The sequence below is a fragment of the Sander lucioperca genome, chromosome 8, assembly GCF_008315115.2.
Source record: "Sander lucioperca isolate FBNREF2018 chromosome 8, SLUC_FBN_1.2, whole genome shotgun sequence".
NCBI classification, from domain to species: Eukaryota; Metazoa; Chordata; class Actinopteri; order Perciformes; family Percidae; genus Sander; species Sander lucioperca.
In genome coordinates this window covers 10,682,996-10,700,923 of record NC_050180.1, presented here as the reverse complement: position 1 = coordinate 10,700,923, position 17,928 = coordinate 10,682,996, and the positions used below count along the sequence as shown (strand labels likewise).

The following is a 17,928-nucleotide window of genomic DNA, read 5'->3' as shown; positions in this document are numbered from 1 at the left end:
AATCATATTTATTCAAACACTAATCATATGGCAAATACACTGTATAAATAATGTACATTTATATTTGCAGTGCTTAAAATGAACACCAACCAACCTGCCAAATGCATGTGAAAGTTAACTGGGGCAAAGGCTGAATCACAATCATCTGCACAAAGCAGTAGGTGCCACATGTAAGAAATGACACTGTGTCCAAGCACATTATGTGGTATTTTCAGTTGTATAGTGAGCTAACAGTTGGGTGAAATTAAATAGCAAATGATAAAAATGACTCAAATTTTCAATTTGTTTTCGCTCATTATCCAGTAGCTACTCCATCTGACTAGCTGATTTGATAGTTTAAGGAGAAATTAGCCTTTATTCAACAACTATACAGAGTCAGGACCTATTATAATCAGTGGCCAAATGCCGAATGCCAAACCTTATGCATGCAATACAAAACAGTTCATTCTGTCTACAAATGTATGACAAACCTGGTTGAATGGATAGACTGAATTGATTAGGGATGTGCGTCAATATGAGGCCAAAATGGAGATAAAAGATACATTTTCGAAAGCTTTGACATCTGAAAATAAAAAATAAAAATCTAATTTAGATGACAAACAATACAAAACATGGATATTATGACGGGATCATGTAAATATGCTCACTTCTTGCATTAAGAATTAGGCCAATTCCAAATTCCAAAGAATTGAAGAAGTTTTTGACAGCACAGGAATGCACATTTCCAGCTGATTTTTCATGTAACATTTCTAGCTGTATTACCCCACTATGATACTTTGACCAATAGAATGCATGAAATTAAATGTGAAAAATTACCTCAAGCAAGCTTCAAGTCTGTACAGGTTGACAGGCAACTGAGGAGGCAAATGACTTGGAACCATGTCTGACAGAGACTTAGGGAAAATGCATCATACGTTTCAAAAAGCTACTGTACGGCTTTGGTCAGCAGCAATGTAAAGTATACATGATCTAAATGGACCAAATCAAGCAAAAACTCTATTGTGTTTTCAATGGATTTGTTTCAAGTTGTTTCAAACCTTGCATATGCCACTGACACACGAAAATATTTCAATGGATGAAAAGTTTGGATAAACAAATGAAACCTTATTTTGCAGAATATGGGCAAAAATCACACTTCCAGATGAGGTGTTTCCACTTTGAGTAAAATGTGACTTCATTCTATTTATTACACTTGAAGAGTTTGTGTCAAAATGTAGAGGTGGACACTTTTCAATGTCAACCTTGAGTTAGATTACAGCCATGGTTATGGTTTGTGCACAAGTGAATGGAACCAAGGCCCTCGTGAAAAACAGTGGTACTTGACTGGGTGAGTTTGCCTCGTGTTACACTTGTGATTGATTGCATCACTGCAGTGGAACGAAGTCGGGTGTCAGGGCTTTTATGGGCGACTACAGTACACTGGTGTTAAATTTCAATGGATATGCCCTTGGCCAGATAGGTGATAATAGTCCCCTAGTCCCCTAGTCTACAAAATAATTCTTCTTGAGGGCAACTGATTAACTTTGGCTTCTTTTGTGTACAATAACCTTGATGTGAAACAACAGTGTTCTCTTTTCTAATCACAGTGGAGTAGAAAATAATGTAATGTTCTCAGTTTTAGCCAAAGAAAAGACAAGACACCCACCCAGTTGACTTTAGAACGTGCCAGTATGTTGGCACAGATATCAGAAAGGTACCACCACACCTGTGCTGACATCATCTCATTCCATAAGCTCTGATTTCGGGTCCACCGTAAACACACTGTATGACAGGTCTGTGTGTGTGTGTGTGTGTGTGTGTATGTGTGTGTGTTTACCCCCTCTCTGCTCTCAGCCGGGTCCTCCTGAAGCTAATTGCAGCTTCTTTCTCTCTCCCTCTCTGAGTGACAGCTAGGGTTTCGCTTCGCCCGGAGCGACGTCACACCAAGGTGGAAGAAGACGAGCGCATTTTTTCCTCCCTTTATCGTCCAAAGAAAACACATCGACCAGACTGTGGCACACAGACGCCTCTACCTGCAGCCGGTGCGCACCGAAAATTACTTCCCCAAGTTCATCAGTGCGGAGAGAACGGCCAACATCCAGCAGCACCCTAAAGCCCAAGCTTTTATTTTTTCTTATCAACTCAGCACTGCTTTTCTTTTTCTTTAATATCATTTCACTCTTATAAATATCCCACCAAAGAGTGGCGAAACTCCGAGTGTCCTCACAACCACCGTGCGCTGTTTCGCAGGCAGAGAGGACTTTACCGCTTGGAGTCACTTCTCGTTTCTCGTCAGACCGTTTTGAAAGCCTGCAATGCGCTGCGACAGATAGAGCAGAACGACAATGAAGAGGTTAACCACACCTTTAAAAGCGGACATCTCTTCAGTAGCCTCTTGACCAACTTTGTTGCGCATTAAGATGCGCCCCAGAGAAGAGGAGTTGGATGAGGAACTTTTTGCGCTCTTGTTGACAGACAGTTTCCAGTGAGCTTTTGCTGAGTGTACCGTCAGAAAACGAGAACCTCCTATGTATTTAAGAAATCATCCAACTCGGTGTTGGCTGAGCTCGTCAGTAATTTAAAGTTTGCTGTGGAATCTCCTCGAGGATTTGCTGCGTTCACCATGACGGTTCGTCTATCACGGATCCAGCTGGCCCTGTTCTTTATCTTGCTCTGTCCGGTCAATATCATCGGACTCTGGTGGTAAGTGCTCCGTTATTTAGCACGTGTTTTATGTTTCTCTGTCTCGTGTCAACCTGGGATTTAAATTAATCTCACCTGACTATGTGATTTCGGCGCACAAACATGGGGCGTCATCATGTTTTCTATATTTACCCACAGCAGCACCATCACTCAGTTTACCGGCTTTTCACCTAATTACACAGGATAGCTGGGAATCTTGGGAGTCTGGTCCAAAGACAAATACGACAATCATATTCAAGACTGCAATCCATAAAAATTGATCGAATAGATAAATATCAAATTAAATAACAAATAGATTTATCTATTTAAGAGTGTTTCCAAACATATATAGCCAATTATTCTGACTTCATTCTTTTTATGCTTTTCATATAATATAATATTGAAATAAACAAAGCTAAAGATGATAAAAAAAATCACCCTCAAGTCAAAATATGTCTCAATGAGAACAGGGTGTAGGACAAAGAGACAGAAAAACTGGGTGGTGAGAAAGGTGTTTGCTGTCCAATGCCTGCAGTGATACATGGAGGAGAGAGGACAGGGAGATTGGTGGAAGTGGTGTGTGTTTGTTTGTGTGTGTGTGTGTGTGTGTGTGTGTGTGTGTGTGTGTGTGTGTGTGTGTGGGGTGGGGGTTCAGAGTCAGGAATGTCAGGTGGCCCTCTAGGCGCAGTGGATATGTCATCATAAAACAATCCATATAGACTCAGCTCCGCAAGGTGTGTGACAGACAGACAGACAGACAGACAGACAGATAGACAGACAGACAGACAGACCCTGCAGATCTACTGATAACATATTTTCTATGTGGGTCTCTGTCTGTGTGTCTGTGTAGAGCTTCACTGTCTTGTGTGCAGTTTTTCATCAGACAACAGCCAATATTTCTATGCACACACACACACACACACACACACACACACACACACACACACACACACACACTTCTGTAAAGCGGCAGTGTTTGAATGTGAAGCTTTGTGATTTTTTCCCCCAGCGAATCCTCCCACTGTTCATTCACAGCCCAGTCAAGGTCAGTGTGGGTTGTAGTGTCACAGAGGCTGTGTAAGTCTACAGAATGTCCTTGTATGACTGGCAGATGGACTGCAGCTTCAGACGTGTCTCTGAACGGGAACTTTTCCATTATTCTGTCACTTCACATGCGATCATTATAGATGTGAGGTGAGCGCAGGTAACCTGTGGGGATTTATTCAACTTACAGAGAATGACTATTGTTTAGAAAAATGAATACTTTCCATCAGTATTTACAGAATGTATTGGATATGGATGGAATGGAAAAAAATGACCTGCTCCCCTTTGCCTTAAATGATATTACTGATTTGATAAATATGTTAAATTACTGATTTGAGGTGACCTCTCGTCCTGTTGTAAATGTGGGGTTAACATTGCATACTGACAGACCATAAGGTGGAGGACATACTGTATCTTCAAGCTCCCCTGTTGGAAAGCTTGTTACCTTCTGGGGTGGCATTGATCAAGAAAATGCACTTCACATGTATGAACGGCATGTACACACACGTGTGTTTTCAGGATGTTTTAATAAAGATCTACATCCACACTTAAATGCCACAGTTCAAAATCTGTTCTTTATCCCCTTTTTTTTGACAAACTACAAGAGTGCATCCGTTAAAGGACAGACACAGTCCGGTTACTCTGCTGCGTCTCAGCTGGGTAAACCTCCGTCCTGCCCCCCTAAATGCTCTCCATCATTAGTGTGTCTTCATAAAGACAAACTGATAATTTGTCCTCTTGTACATATCATTTTGTTGTATTCAAGCTTGCACGTATGGTATTTGGATATTGCCTCAAAAATGCTACCTGTTGATCAGGCAAAAATAAATTCCTACACTGCAACGCTAAATCGCTATTTTATGATCGCAAAGGGAACAACTTTGTGATCGTTTTCCAAAAGCTCAGCTTTCCCTTTGCAGGTCAGACCGGATTTTTCCGGCCGCTTCAGTGTGGATGGAGGGCATGATATTGACAAAGTCACTTCTAGCCAGAGGGGTGCAGCAGGTCTGTAGCTGTGCTGTGACCCAGCTGTGGAGGGAAAGAGTGAAAAATAATGTCCCTACAGGGGTCAGTCATTTACATTGCCTTCAAACAATAAGTGTATTTGGGCTAAATCTAGAAAAATCATCTACCAGGGCTGAATGCACTTCAAAAAGAAAAGGGTACATTAAAAAAATACCAATATAGAAGATGTATACGGTACCATATTTAGTTTTAATGTTCACATAAGCATCGTTTCTAATCTGTGGTGTGATTAATTGTGATCAACAAGAAATAAAACACAAGTGATACATTGTTATTTATTAAGCTGAAGTTGTAAGAAGCTCTGACTAAGTAGCTCCTTGTGTTAAAATGTGTTCAATCGCTGTAATGCTCATGTCATGGCAGGACATTCTACAGGATTTAGGAGATTTATTTTAAATCAAGCTGTCGTGGAAAAGGAATCTTCCTTTTTATCCCCACTGACATACATTGTCATCTTCTTTCACTCACTCACTTGTTCGCTGGCTCACTTGCACACTCACTCGCACAGACACACATGTGCACGCATTCACGCACAGATTCACACACTCATACACACACACAGTGGCCGACTGTGGTGCAGCTAGGGTGAAACCACACCTGTGGGTTGCTCCCCAGTCTGCCAGGACAATGATGCTCTCTGTTGAAAGCTGCTGGACATACCATCAATACATGTCTCTTTCTCTGTCTCATGCTCGCTCCTCTTCAATGTCTCTGTATGTCTTTAGCCATACTTGTCTTTTGAAGGAAAATACCTATCATACAGATAGGTTGTCGCTGAAGGAAAAGAGAGAGAGAGCTGCAGTGATAGACGGAGAGTGGGAGAGATGAAATGCGGGGAGATAGCTGTCCTTTCAGAGCCTCTGATGATTAGAGCACTCTAATCATTTGGCCTGAGAGCAGAGAGCACAGCTCAGAGACTCAGAGGAGTGAGGAATGCCTTTGCTCTCGTATACTGGTTTTGACTGCAGTGCTTAGCAGGGCCAACTTTGCTCTATGTGTGTGTGTTACAGCCCCAGTTTGGCGGACAGCCCGCCTGGAGCGTGCCACAGGCCTACAGGTGCACACACTCCATTTGTCTGTGTGTGTGTGTGTGTGTATATGTGTGTTTTAGCTTTCTCTGTTTATGTGGGTGTCAGCCCAAATACATGTCTGACCAGTGGATCCTGGTTAATCTGTTTAACATGCAATCAGAGATGTACGTATGCACTCATTCATTCAAGTTATGGGAAAATAAATGCACATACTGTCACGTTCACACACACAAACCTCCATCATCACCAGAGGAGAGTTTCATTGTAACAGATCTTATCTTGTCCACTCCACTCCTGGTCTGAAAAACTAGATGTCTAATCAGGACCAGGGAGATGGGTACAGATAAAGATTAAATGACGATGTGGGTTTGGCATCAGGGAGAGAACTGAATTAAATGTGTTTATGTGTGTGTGTGTGTGTGTGTGTGTGTGTGTGTGTGTGTGTGTGTGTGTGTGTGTGTGTGTGTGTGTGTGTGTGTTTCTGCGTTGTTGTGCATGCATGCATTTTGGGATTTCGTGGTCAGTATACTTTAAATATGTTCCAGTGTCAGAAATATACAGGGCAGAGGGTAGAAATGGTCCAAGAAATGTCAAATTGGCTCTACAATTCGACAAAGAGGGGCAACCACTGTTCTCACAGTTTTGGGGTTGGTAGAAGCCAGCTTGAAATGTAAACGTAACATTGAAACTTGCAATGTTACAGGTTTTGATGTGTTTCAGATTCATGTGTAAAGTTGGAGTTTCTGTTGTGTGGAGTTTTGAATCCTTGCTGGTTCTTTACTGTTCATGTTACTGTTACATGTTTCCAGTCTAATCACAGTTTTCTTATCTGCTCTCATTTGTCAAACTGCCTGAAATGGTGAACAAGCAAGATTATAGCTTCAAATTTGACAAATTAATCACTTACAGTTTGCTTTTATTTGTGGCCTCTGACATTCGGTTGTAAAAATGTGTAACAATGAAAATGACAACATATATAATGCCTAATTCCATTTCAAAAAATGTATTTAAAGACTGGGATGACCGTGATGCTGCAGCAAACGTCATTATTGGCACAATTATGTTACTCATAGTAAGCAAAGCTTAGTATTAGGGATGTCGATTAAGCGTTTAACAGTTTATTCGACAATAATATTTTTTACCAATTAATACTCACTACTCTAAACAGTTAAAAACAATATTGTACAAATCTTTTTTTGTGTGCTTTTCCGCCTTTAAATTTTGACTGGACAGCTAGGTGAGAAAGGGGAGAGAAAGGGGGAAGACATGCAGGAAATTTGTCACAGGTCAGATTCAAACCCTGGACCTCTGCATCAAAGCATAAACCTCTCAGTATATGTGTGCCTGCTCTACCACTGAGCCAACCCAGCCACAAAAAACTAAAAAAGGTGTGTTGCATGGTAAAAGAAAAACGCTATACAATCTATTTCTCAAGTGCTAGTTAACTTGCTAGTGCAAACTTTGATGCGGTGGAGACAGGCTTGAACAGCTGCAGACTTGTACCGGTGGCACGATGTGCAAGCGGTTCCATACTGGGAAAGTGGCTTCATGTGTCACAACAACACGCTACATCATTGCTGAATAGGAAAAGTATGTCCGAGCCTCCCGGACCGATGAGCTGGGACTCAGTTGCCTGCTTGTCGGTTAACAGTTAATGATCGGTTAGTCTACATCGACGACGTTTCATTTCCGGCACTGTTCACGTGCCGCTTAAAATTATGCCAAATGTCCGTCATTTCAGCCGGATGTCCATCACCTTCTGCTTTCTTTGTGTTGGCATTCTAAACTCCGGTGGATTTATGAGGACTATGGTTAACTGCTCCTCAGATCTCTGCAGGGTAAATCCAGACAGCTAGCTAGACTATCTGTCCAATCTGAGTTTTCTGTTGCACGATTAAAACAACCTTTGAACAGATATGTGAAACAAGTTCCTTACCGAGGCTATTTAAAATTTTTGCACCGTTGCTCCGTCAGGTGCTTAGCGCCTCCCAAGATGATTGTGATTGGTTTAAAGCTGTGTAAAGTGTGTAGTTTCTGTGGCCCCCATGAGGAATTCTAAGTAATGACGTGCGTCCACATGAAACAGCCTTTCTGTGATCGCGCACTAGCCCCCACCCCTCCTCCACACAGCTGCTAGTAGCCAAGGAGGACACGGAGGATTAAAAAAACATGATGGACTCTTCAGAAGAGGTAATTATCTTTATCAAGCTTGTGCTTGTCACCAGACGACTCAGAAATACAGAGAGAGTTGTGTGGAGCGGTTGGTCTTAATTAGCTTTGTAGCAACTCATTTGGCAACGGCTTGAATGTAACTTACGTTCATTAATATCAACAAGTTACGCACTAAAGCTTTAAAGATATGCCAATAAACCAGAGCATGTTTTTTGTCCATCCTGGAATGCACTGTGGAGAAAGCATCTCTAGTTAGTATGAGCCCCTGTTTACTTGCTTTTAGTTTGTAGATAGCTACGTACTGATGTACGCTACTTCTCTCAGTCATACTTGTCTTTAGATACGTGTGGTACAAAAAGCACCAGCCTTCATATAAACTTGGCATTTCAACCCTCTTGACGTCCTGTTTGGGATGTCATTCCCTTTTACGAGGGAAGAAGGACGTGCATAACTGACTATCACCTGTGCCTGCTGCTGCTCAGCTATATAAGCTGGTGGATTCAGTCAGTTTCTCTCTCTCACCCTGGGCCGATGGTTTGTTGTATGGGTTAGGTTTTTCCTTGTGCTTACTCTTTCTGTTCGTTACACTTAACTACACGCATTCAAACACACAAAACACTATTGCTGTATGATGATTTATATGGTCATATAATCATTGTTTTACTTATATTTTGCTAAATAAATCTTTAGTAAACATCATCACCATATGTTGTACTCTTCTCTCTGTTCTTCCCTTGAGCCAGGGTGTGGCACTTTCCATATTTCATAGATATTGCTGACCCCCACATACTTTTCATCTCCATTCGTGGACAATTTGTGTTTTTTGGCTATCACTGCTGTTGGGTTTGCCACCGTACCAAATTGTTACAACAGCACAAACTTGTGAATTTTTTTTTTTTGTGAAATTGTTTTGGTGGTGTTGGTTTCCCATTGGTCACACTTCATTGCTGCTATTGGAATTGGGTGCAGTACAAATTATGAGTGCTGAAACGTTTTATTGAGACAAACTTTATTGTTTTTAACCTTGTTTTACATCAGCAAAAACAACATGATCAAGCATGTTTGAAAGTGATCGACGTGTCCCAGACTGTAGGGTCAGGAAAACAGGAAAGCAATTATTGAGGGCACACAGACCCTCTCACACTGTACTCACAGATTCAATGGCAAGGTGCTGAATTAGTTCACATCCATTTTTCATTTTTTGTTTGGGACACCAGACACATTTTTTACATGTGTTTTGATTAGATCTCAACGCTCTCTCTTTAACGACTTCTCTTTGACCCGTTTCTTTTTCTCTCTCACACTGGTGTCTCAGACTAGCGCTTGTCGTGACTGTCTTCATCTCCAGCATACTTGAGGGATTAAGGAGGGATGAAATTCACTCAATCGTGGGCGGAGTGAAAAAAAAAAAAAAAAAAAAAAAGACAGCACTTTATCTATGGTGCCGTGAGATCCTTAATGAAACCTGAGGTTGCTCTGAGCAGCAATGATTAATCTCTGTCTGACCCACCTCTGGGCTCAGAAAACACTGAATAAGAAACCTTTTCTTTTTTCCAAATTTACAGCCACATTATGAAAAACAGAAACAAATGTAAAAACATATCACTGATATGAGCTTATGTAGCTTTTTCAAGCAATACAAGCAACCACACAAAGGCTTGGATTGGACTAGCTGTTAACTTGTCGCAGGTGGTAGTCCAACAGTCCTGCTATCAGGGCTTTTGATTTGGGTATTTTTTTTGCTTTGTCTTGTTTTATCTCTTACTGTATGAGCCCCTAGCTCTGTTTTGGGACTTTATCATCATGAAGAGCTATTCATGCAAATGTACAAATGTAGTGTTTCCTTAAAGCCCCTGATTATATCAATGACTGAGTTATCTGTATCATAAATGACAGTGGCACTTTGCATGAAGAGGATCTAATTACTGTCTGGCTTTGTAGTTTATTCTTCAAGTGTGCTTTTATCTCTGTGCATACCTGCACAAAATGTGTCTGCTTGGATAAATGTGCATGTGTGCATGTGGGATTTTGCATGCAAACTGCATCTGTGTGTATGTATGCATCCACTTAAAGCATTCCATTATGAGTATTTGAGCTTTAAGAGGGTCACTTTTATCTTTATATTGAGGCAGGAGAGTGTATTTTTTAAAGCTTCATTGAGGCTGCAAAGGGCCACAGAGCAGGAGACAAACATTAGATACCGTATTTCTAGTAGGATTTGTGCCAGGCCAGCAGTAGCATATAGTATACAGTAAAAGATGCAATGGACATTACTTCAGTGCACCATTTTGTCCACTACTGCTACTCGAAACCAAAAGAGAAGAGAAGAGAAGTGAAGAGTAGACTGAAACCTCCTTAAGCCACCCTAGCTCTCATCAATTTGTTAAAAACTAATTTCTTCAAACCTGCCACATGCACTTTTTGGAATCGACAATGACTTATTCCCATATCCTATTCAACCTTGCAGGGATGCACACTTTTATGTACCGATCTCCATACAAGGGCAAGAATGCTGGGTACTTACTGTCATCCTTTTATCCATCTATTGCACCCCATTTTTGGGTATATCGCCAGCAATGTGCTTTTCCATCTCAGTTCACTTCACTTTCCGATTGAGACTACATTCCCACCATGCCCTGTTTCTAAATTTATATTAAAGACAGTCCAATGTGGATTAACAAGATAGCATTCAACCAAAATGAAGAGATTATTTCATCCTACGGTGTTTCACACTTTTAGTTTTGTACCTTCTTTAATCTGTACAGAACCCTGTCTTTAACAAAGGTCAGCTATATGGTTAGCCTTCAACCAGTTATTTTAAGACCTGCTATTGCTCGTTTCTCTGCTCTAATCAACGTCTTCCTCCATTGTTTCCAGTATCCCCTTGCAACTGTTGCGCAGCTGCTCAGTCTTAGAAAGATACTTCTGAAATTAATTAAAAGGATTGATATGGCAGAGAAACAATCTGTCTTTATCTGTTTTCACCAGTCCACACTGCTAAAGGAGATCATAAGGAAACCTTTCTCTTGTTGTCAAAGCCCTTTAACTGTCTCTGGCTCTTACTTCCAGGAATCCATCCAAATTTCATCCAGTACATTCACTATAGTTTTACAACTCTACACCTCCCATTGTAAAAACCAGGCTTAGCTATTGTGAGCCGCTGACAGAGCTGGCTTCCCAGCTCTGCCCCTGGAACGTGCACATGCACACACATAGACACACAGACAAAGACACAGACACACACACACACACACACACACACACACACACACACACACACACACACACACACACACACACACTAACAAGAGAATACAAAGTATTTTCCTTACATTCATAACAATCTACACAAACTGTATAGAAATACATTTGCATGCATCTCACTCTCTGTTTCTCTCTCTTTCTCACACACACACACACACACACACACACACACACACACACACACACACACACACACACACACACACACACACACACACACACACAGCCTGATAGCAGTGGGTATATAATGAGTGGTTGTTGAAAGGGCGTGTGCGTTGCTAAGTACTGTACCTGTACCTGCTAATTAACACATACAGACTGTCTGTATGATTTCATTATCTCTGTGACTTCCACATGCACACACACACACACACACACTTGAGGAAAATACACACACACTCACACACACACTCCTGCACACATTGTACACACAGAACACCTGTATTAAGAAATACAGCATTGTTTCCATAGTGATGTTGTCAATACACTTATTGCAGGAATGCAGCAGTGGGTGTCCCTGGAGTGTGCATACAGATGTGTGTGTGTGTGTGTGTGTGTGTGTGTGTGTGTGTGTGTGTGTGTGTTTGTGTAGACAGTTATTGCATGCTCTGATGCATTCATGCTTATGTGCCAATTTCCACATTATACACTAGATATCATTGCTCATACTGGATTTTTACTCCCCCTAATCTTCAGACGAGTTGAATTATTAGAATGAATTACAAGGAAACTGTAACTATAATCCATGTTGTCCGCCATTATCACATGTTTAAGTCCTGGGGGATAACAGTTGTTGGGCAGTTTGCCTCTGGATCTTCCTTTTCATGATGTTATTGGCTAAGAGGCGGACACAAGATTCCCTGTGAATGGTGTTTTCATTCAATCATGTGTTGACATGTTCGTCTGTGATATAAATAGTTTTGTTACATAAAAATTCCATAACACAAGGACTGAGTGTGAAAGGATGAATGTGCATGCATGTGTGTGAGTGCAAATGTCTTAACTCGGTATCAGACCGCCTGGAGAGGGGATTGGTGAGAGTGTTTGCTCTGCTTCTTAAAACAAACTCTCGAAGCAGATGAATGATATCAGGCGGTGCGATTAACAGGGACAAGGCTGAATGAAAACCTATGAGGTAGTCTTTTGCTCACTCTCGCTCTTTTGCTCTCCCTCTCTCTGTCATGCATACCCTCCTGACTGCTATTTCATGGTAAAACTTGAAGTTATGGATCACATCTGCTAAGATTCAGTGACTTAAAGTCCACGATGGAGAAGAGTCAAGAGAGAGATGGAGTAAATGAAAGAGGGATGTGAGAACAGAAATTGAATGTTAGCAGCATGGAGGGTATGAGTGTGGGACAGCTAAGGCTAGGAGAAGAGAAAAATAATGGAAATAAAGTCATCTCATAAAGCCACTTTCCTGTAATGCCACTGAAGTGGCCACAGATGCTGGCAGTGCTTCTAAGTGGCAGAGCCAAGCCCCTCTTTCCCATTAAGAGTTAGAATAAACAATTTATCTTTATTATATACAGTACACTCATCTGTCAAAACTATTGAGGAGGTCCAGGGTCCACATACAATAAGTATGTATATAAATTTAAATGTTTTAAATATTTGCACTACTTGAGGCACGCTTGATTTACACATTTAAACATTCATTTTTTTTGTTCTTTTTAGTAATATAATATGTGCTTTTTCCATTTAGATGGGCTTAATCTGGGAATTGTTTTAGCAGCGCTGATTCAAGGGATATCTGTGGTTAAAGCGGTGAAGTTCTTAACTGCTACAAAATCTCCAGAGAGGATGTATCATCAGGAAATCTAGAAAGTCTGCCTTCTGGTTTACCAAAATCAACTTAGCATTAAGATCAACTGTAAACGGCCTGTCTGTTACAGTAAGAGACTTCCAACTGTTTCATTTCCAACTTTGAGAGGACCACACAGTTCTCCCAAGTGCAGTCCAATAGCAAAATACAGACTTGTGAATCTGACGTCAGAGCTAAGATGCCTCTGGGAAACTCGGTGCTCTGTTGTCTCCCACGTGCCTATTCATGAAGCACATTGTCGCCACAGCTGAGAAGTGGTGGGTATATTTGGCAGGCTTAGCAGCCACAGGAAGAACTCAGCTTGCATTTGGTTTGCGGCTGCTGATGAGGACAGCCACACTGTTTACTGTGTGCTTAAGTTAACAGGTGTTGCTGACCAAAAGGAAAAGCAGCAACTTGCTATTGTTATCATGTTATTGCTGAGAGATTGATCTCTCGTCTAACATTGTTTAAACCTTTCCAGGGCGGTAGGCAGTCCGCTGGTGATGGACCCCAACAGCATTTGCAGGAAAGCGAAGCGTCTGGCGGGAAAGCAGGCTGAGCTGTGCCAGACTCAGCCAGAGATTGTCAGTGAGGTGGCCAAAGGAGCCAGGCTGGGCATCAGGGAGTGCCAGTACCAGTTCAGGTACCGCCGCTGGAACTGCACTAGCCACAACAAGTACTTTGGCAAAATACTGCAGCAAGGTGAGTGAGGGAGGAATGTGTTGATAACTACCTTTGTGTCTCTTTTTTCCCCCTATTTTCTAGTATCGTTTGTCATTTTTGGAGATACATTTATTCACTTCTTGCCGAGTGTTAGATGTGAAGATAAGTCTTTTATCTGCCTGTTCAATATGAATCTACAGCCGGCAGCTTAGCTTAGCCTACACTGGAAACAAGGGGAACAGCTAGCCTTGCACACACCTAAAGGTAAAAAAAGTTGCTTAGAAGCACTCTAAGAGAGAAGACACACCAGTCCGATAATCGGCCGTCGGACCGTCTGGCGAGGTCGGTGACCCGAGTCTGTTCGGTGTGTTCCGTGCCGTCGGCCATCCGAGGAGCCGTCGGCCTTCATTTGGGCCGACCCGACATGTTCAGTCGGGAGACAGGGCAGTCGGGACTCACCGGGAAATGGGGAGCGGATGAGCCGTTCAAAATCTGACGAAAATCTTTTAAACTGACCTTTGTCAATCTGAAATGAAGACAGATTCAGAAACTGCTCGGCCTATTTCTCTCTTAAAATGTTTTCAGAAACACGTTTCGGTGAACTATTTTAGTACAATATGAGATCGTATTCTGAACAAGCCGCCATGACAGTCTGGCTGTGAATTTCTGGAGAAAAAAGAACCACGTGATGCGTTCGTCCAATCAGCTGCCGGTTTTCATTTTCTGGGAAATAATCAGACTGTTAATGGAAACAATACAGAGCAGCGCCGCCTGCTGCTATGGAGACATATTACGTTTCGCACACGTGCAGAGCGTACGCTCAAGTCGGCGTCGCCTCAGTGTGTTCTGAGGCATTTTTTGGACCTCGGGGACCCGACTGATCAGTCCGACTGCCTTTTCTGCCGACGGTCGGCCCGTCTGGTTGGTGTGTCAGGGCCTTTAAGCCTACTAACATTTAATGTTTGTTAAATCTGTACACAGGGACTTCCTGGGGTTAAAACAATACATACAAGATATTGTGAACTTTCGAGGTGCTTGTAGACAGAGCTAGGCTAACTCTTTCCCTCTGTTTTTAGTCAGTCTCCTGGCTCTGTAGCCTCATATTGAATGGACAGATATGATAGGGTTATCAATTTTCTTATCTACTGCAGCTCTTGGCAAAAAGGCAACTAAGTGTATTTCCCAAGATCTTGACGTATTACTATAACCCATGCAGGCAAATCCTTAATGAGTAATTTGTCTAATTGTTACACAGGTATAAACTCACTAAACAAGCATCAACATTAACCAAATTGTATTAAACAGTTGTTTGGATTTGTTTAATTTAAATCAATTCAATTTAATTTATAGTGTCAAATCATAACAGAAGTTACCTCGGGACACTTTACAGGTATAGTAGGTCTAGACCAGAGATCTTCAACAGGGGGTCCTCAGAGTTACTGCAGGGGGGCTACAAAATTATTGTTAATTTTTGGAAAGTAAATTCAATTAAAATGTCTTAACATACTTCCAACATATTATTAGCAAATATAAATCAGCCTTTTTGTGAAAAAAACAACACATTGATGATAGGCTTACTGGCCTATAGGTAAGGTAAGTCACTAAGGTAGCCATCCACAGATACAGTTAATCCTGAGGATTCACTGTGCCACATGTATTTTTAACATTAAAACATGATTTATAAAATCATGCCAACAAATATTTGAATAGCTTAGTATTCTATGCGCTAAAAAGGTATGTATAAAGGCTTTAGGCCGCCCTACACGTTATTGGAGGCAGAGTTTAGAATGCAACTTAATTTCATACAATATGTAGTAGGGGGTCCCTGATCCATCTCTTTCTCAGTTAAGGGGTCCTTGGCTTAAAAAACGTTGAAGACCCCTGATCTAGACCCAACAATTCCCCCCAAGAACAAGCATTCAGCCCCTTGTTAACAAATGAAAACACTTGCATGTTCTATGGATTTTTGACCGTTGACCTAGACTTGCGATGTGGAATTCTCATAATCAACTGTGTGGCTGTCTCCATCAGCTTTTTTTTCCATCAGGGTTTAAAAAAAAAACAAAACATAAAAATATTGTCATGTCCCATTTTTTAGCCGTGAGTACCTTAGGTTCTGAACCCATGACCTCACGACCGCAGCTGACGGCCTTACGTCAACTTGAGGTCAGATTGCTGCCGGATGGCACTCCAACAGACAAGGGCAGCTGTTGTATTTTAGACCAGACGTATTCACACTTGACTGACTCTCCTCTTCATCAGATTGGGCACGCTTGAAATAATCAGCTAAAATTGCCTTTTTCTCTTAACATCTCTCTTAAGATCTCTTAACATCTTCCTCCAACTCTTTGAAGTCTGTAATATAACTGATGTTGGGTCACCGCTAGGTCCTCTCCAATTACTGTGTTGGTTTTTCTCTTGTATGATTAGATTCATATAGAGCTGCCTGTCTCCTCTTTGACTGGTACCACAGAGAGCCTTTATCTCTGTGCTTAGTCAACAAGAAATAACCAATATTAATATACAACAAAAAATGTGTCAAGCGTGTTATTATACCCATTTTGGGTCTCCTTGTTGGAAGATGTGCGTACTAAAGCTGTGCGCTCGCCTGTCTTTAACGTCTCAAGGCAGTGCCACATGAAATGTGAATCATATTACCGGTAATTTTCCATGCCATTATATAACAGTCAATACTAAATTGTTATTTTCAATTTTTTTCTACTTTTTACATCAAAGCTACGTAACTTTCCGATTTTGGAAAACTTGTAATTACTTACTGGCTTCAGTGTACATAAAAAATCAAGTTCCCTTTGGGAAGTATATTACTCCTAAAATGCTGTTTGACAGTGACAAAAAATTTAACATTTTCCTGTGCTGGAAAGAAAAAGCAGACAGATACACATGTTAACATTTAAGTGTACGGCACTAATGTTGTTGCTTTCTGCTGAGACAAAGAGACAACGATATTTACATTTTTCATTAATCAGAAATATGTAAAATAGCAGTTACATGTGTCAAAAATGTTTTCCTGGTCCCCGCTTTTAAAATAGAAATCCTTTGTAAAGACAAAGTGTGTCTGTCCTGTTCCAAACACTGCTGATTCTCAAACTTAATTGTGTTGTATGTTGCAGTAAGGAAACTGATATCTGTCATCAATATAAAGTTTTATGCCTCGGAGAGCAAAACTGGGATACTGACACTTTCATTCTTAGTTCTTTGTAATTGCAAGGTAGTCTTTTTTTTTTAAATCACACACTAAGCTAATGAACATGAAGCCACTTAAAATGCAGCTTCTTCCTTGAAATAATTCTCTCTCTTTAAACCACTCAAGGTACATTTTTACTCAGAAAATATCCTGGAACCATACATCTTCAAAAATTGCTTGTTACATTAAAGGACACCAGCCATCTATATGAGTGTGATTTGGACCCACAGCCACAATAGCTAGACCTGACTATATAGTTAAAAAGCATGTTTTTTCTCTTAACTCATTTGACACGGTGTTGCCATTGTCTCTGACATGAAAAATAACGGAGAAAAAAAGAACAGACATAAAGATAAATTGAGACAGAGAGGAAGAGAGAGGGAAAAGGAGACAAGAATCTACCAGTAGAAGACAGAGTTGCAATTAATCATAAATTCCTCCCTGTCTATGTATAAGAGGGGCCAAAGTGCTCCTCTGTTTTGAAGTCTTTGTCCTCAATTACCTGGATCTGCTCCTAATGGCTGATTATCATGAACGAGTAGCAGTAAATGTCAAAATAAATGGGCCTTTGTATTTAATGTTCACCCTCTCTAAGTGGTTTACTTAACCTCATTGGCCTCTCTTTAGATTTTATGTGATAATAGACTCTTCAAAATTATTTTAATGACATTACTTTTTATTTGTAGAGAAATGAGACAATCCTAATCGGGGAAACGTGTTTTAGTAAATACTTTGTAGCACATCAACCTGTGTTAATGTGATTGCAATATGCACTAAACCCTGGTCTAAGTATGTGGTAATGATGATGTCTGTGTGCTATCTGGTTTGGTTTTGTAAATTGGATTTCTGGACAAAGAATATTTCAGTGTGTGCTTATGTTAGGATTATAATTGTACAGTCATATCAAAGCCACTAAACATAAACCTTGCAGAACTTGTATCGTGTGGTGTGTTCATTAGTTAACCTTCCTCAGAAAAGGGCTCTGCTTTGTGACATGTTACAGTAAAGGGTAGCAGGGCTGCCGTGTGTCAACATGTGTCTGACTGTAAGGCTTG

The 17,928-nt window shown here is 40.9% G+C and overlaps 1 protein-coding gene across 1 annotated transcript in view; it reads left to right on the top strand.

Annotated features, from left to right (window-relative positions):
* The first annotated feature begins 1,826 nt into the window (after nt 1-1,826).
* wnt6b (wingless-type MMTV integration site family, member 6b) overlaps nt 1,827-17,928 on the top strand; it is a 29,247-nt gene continuing 13,145 nt past the window's right edge. The window contains exons 1-2 of the mRNA XM_031281817.2: nt 1,827-2,682; nt 13,487-13,707. Of these exons, the coding sequence (XP_031137677.1) occupies nt 2,603-2,682; nt 13,487-13,707 (301 nt within the window). The 5' untranslated portion in view covers nt 1,827-2,602. The remainder of the gene's footprint in view (nt 2,683-13,486; nt 13,708-17,928) is intronic.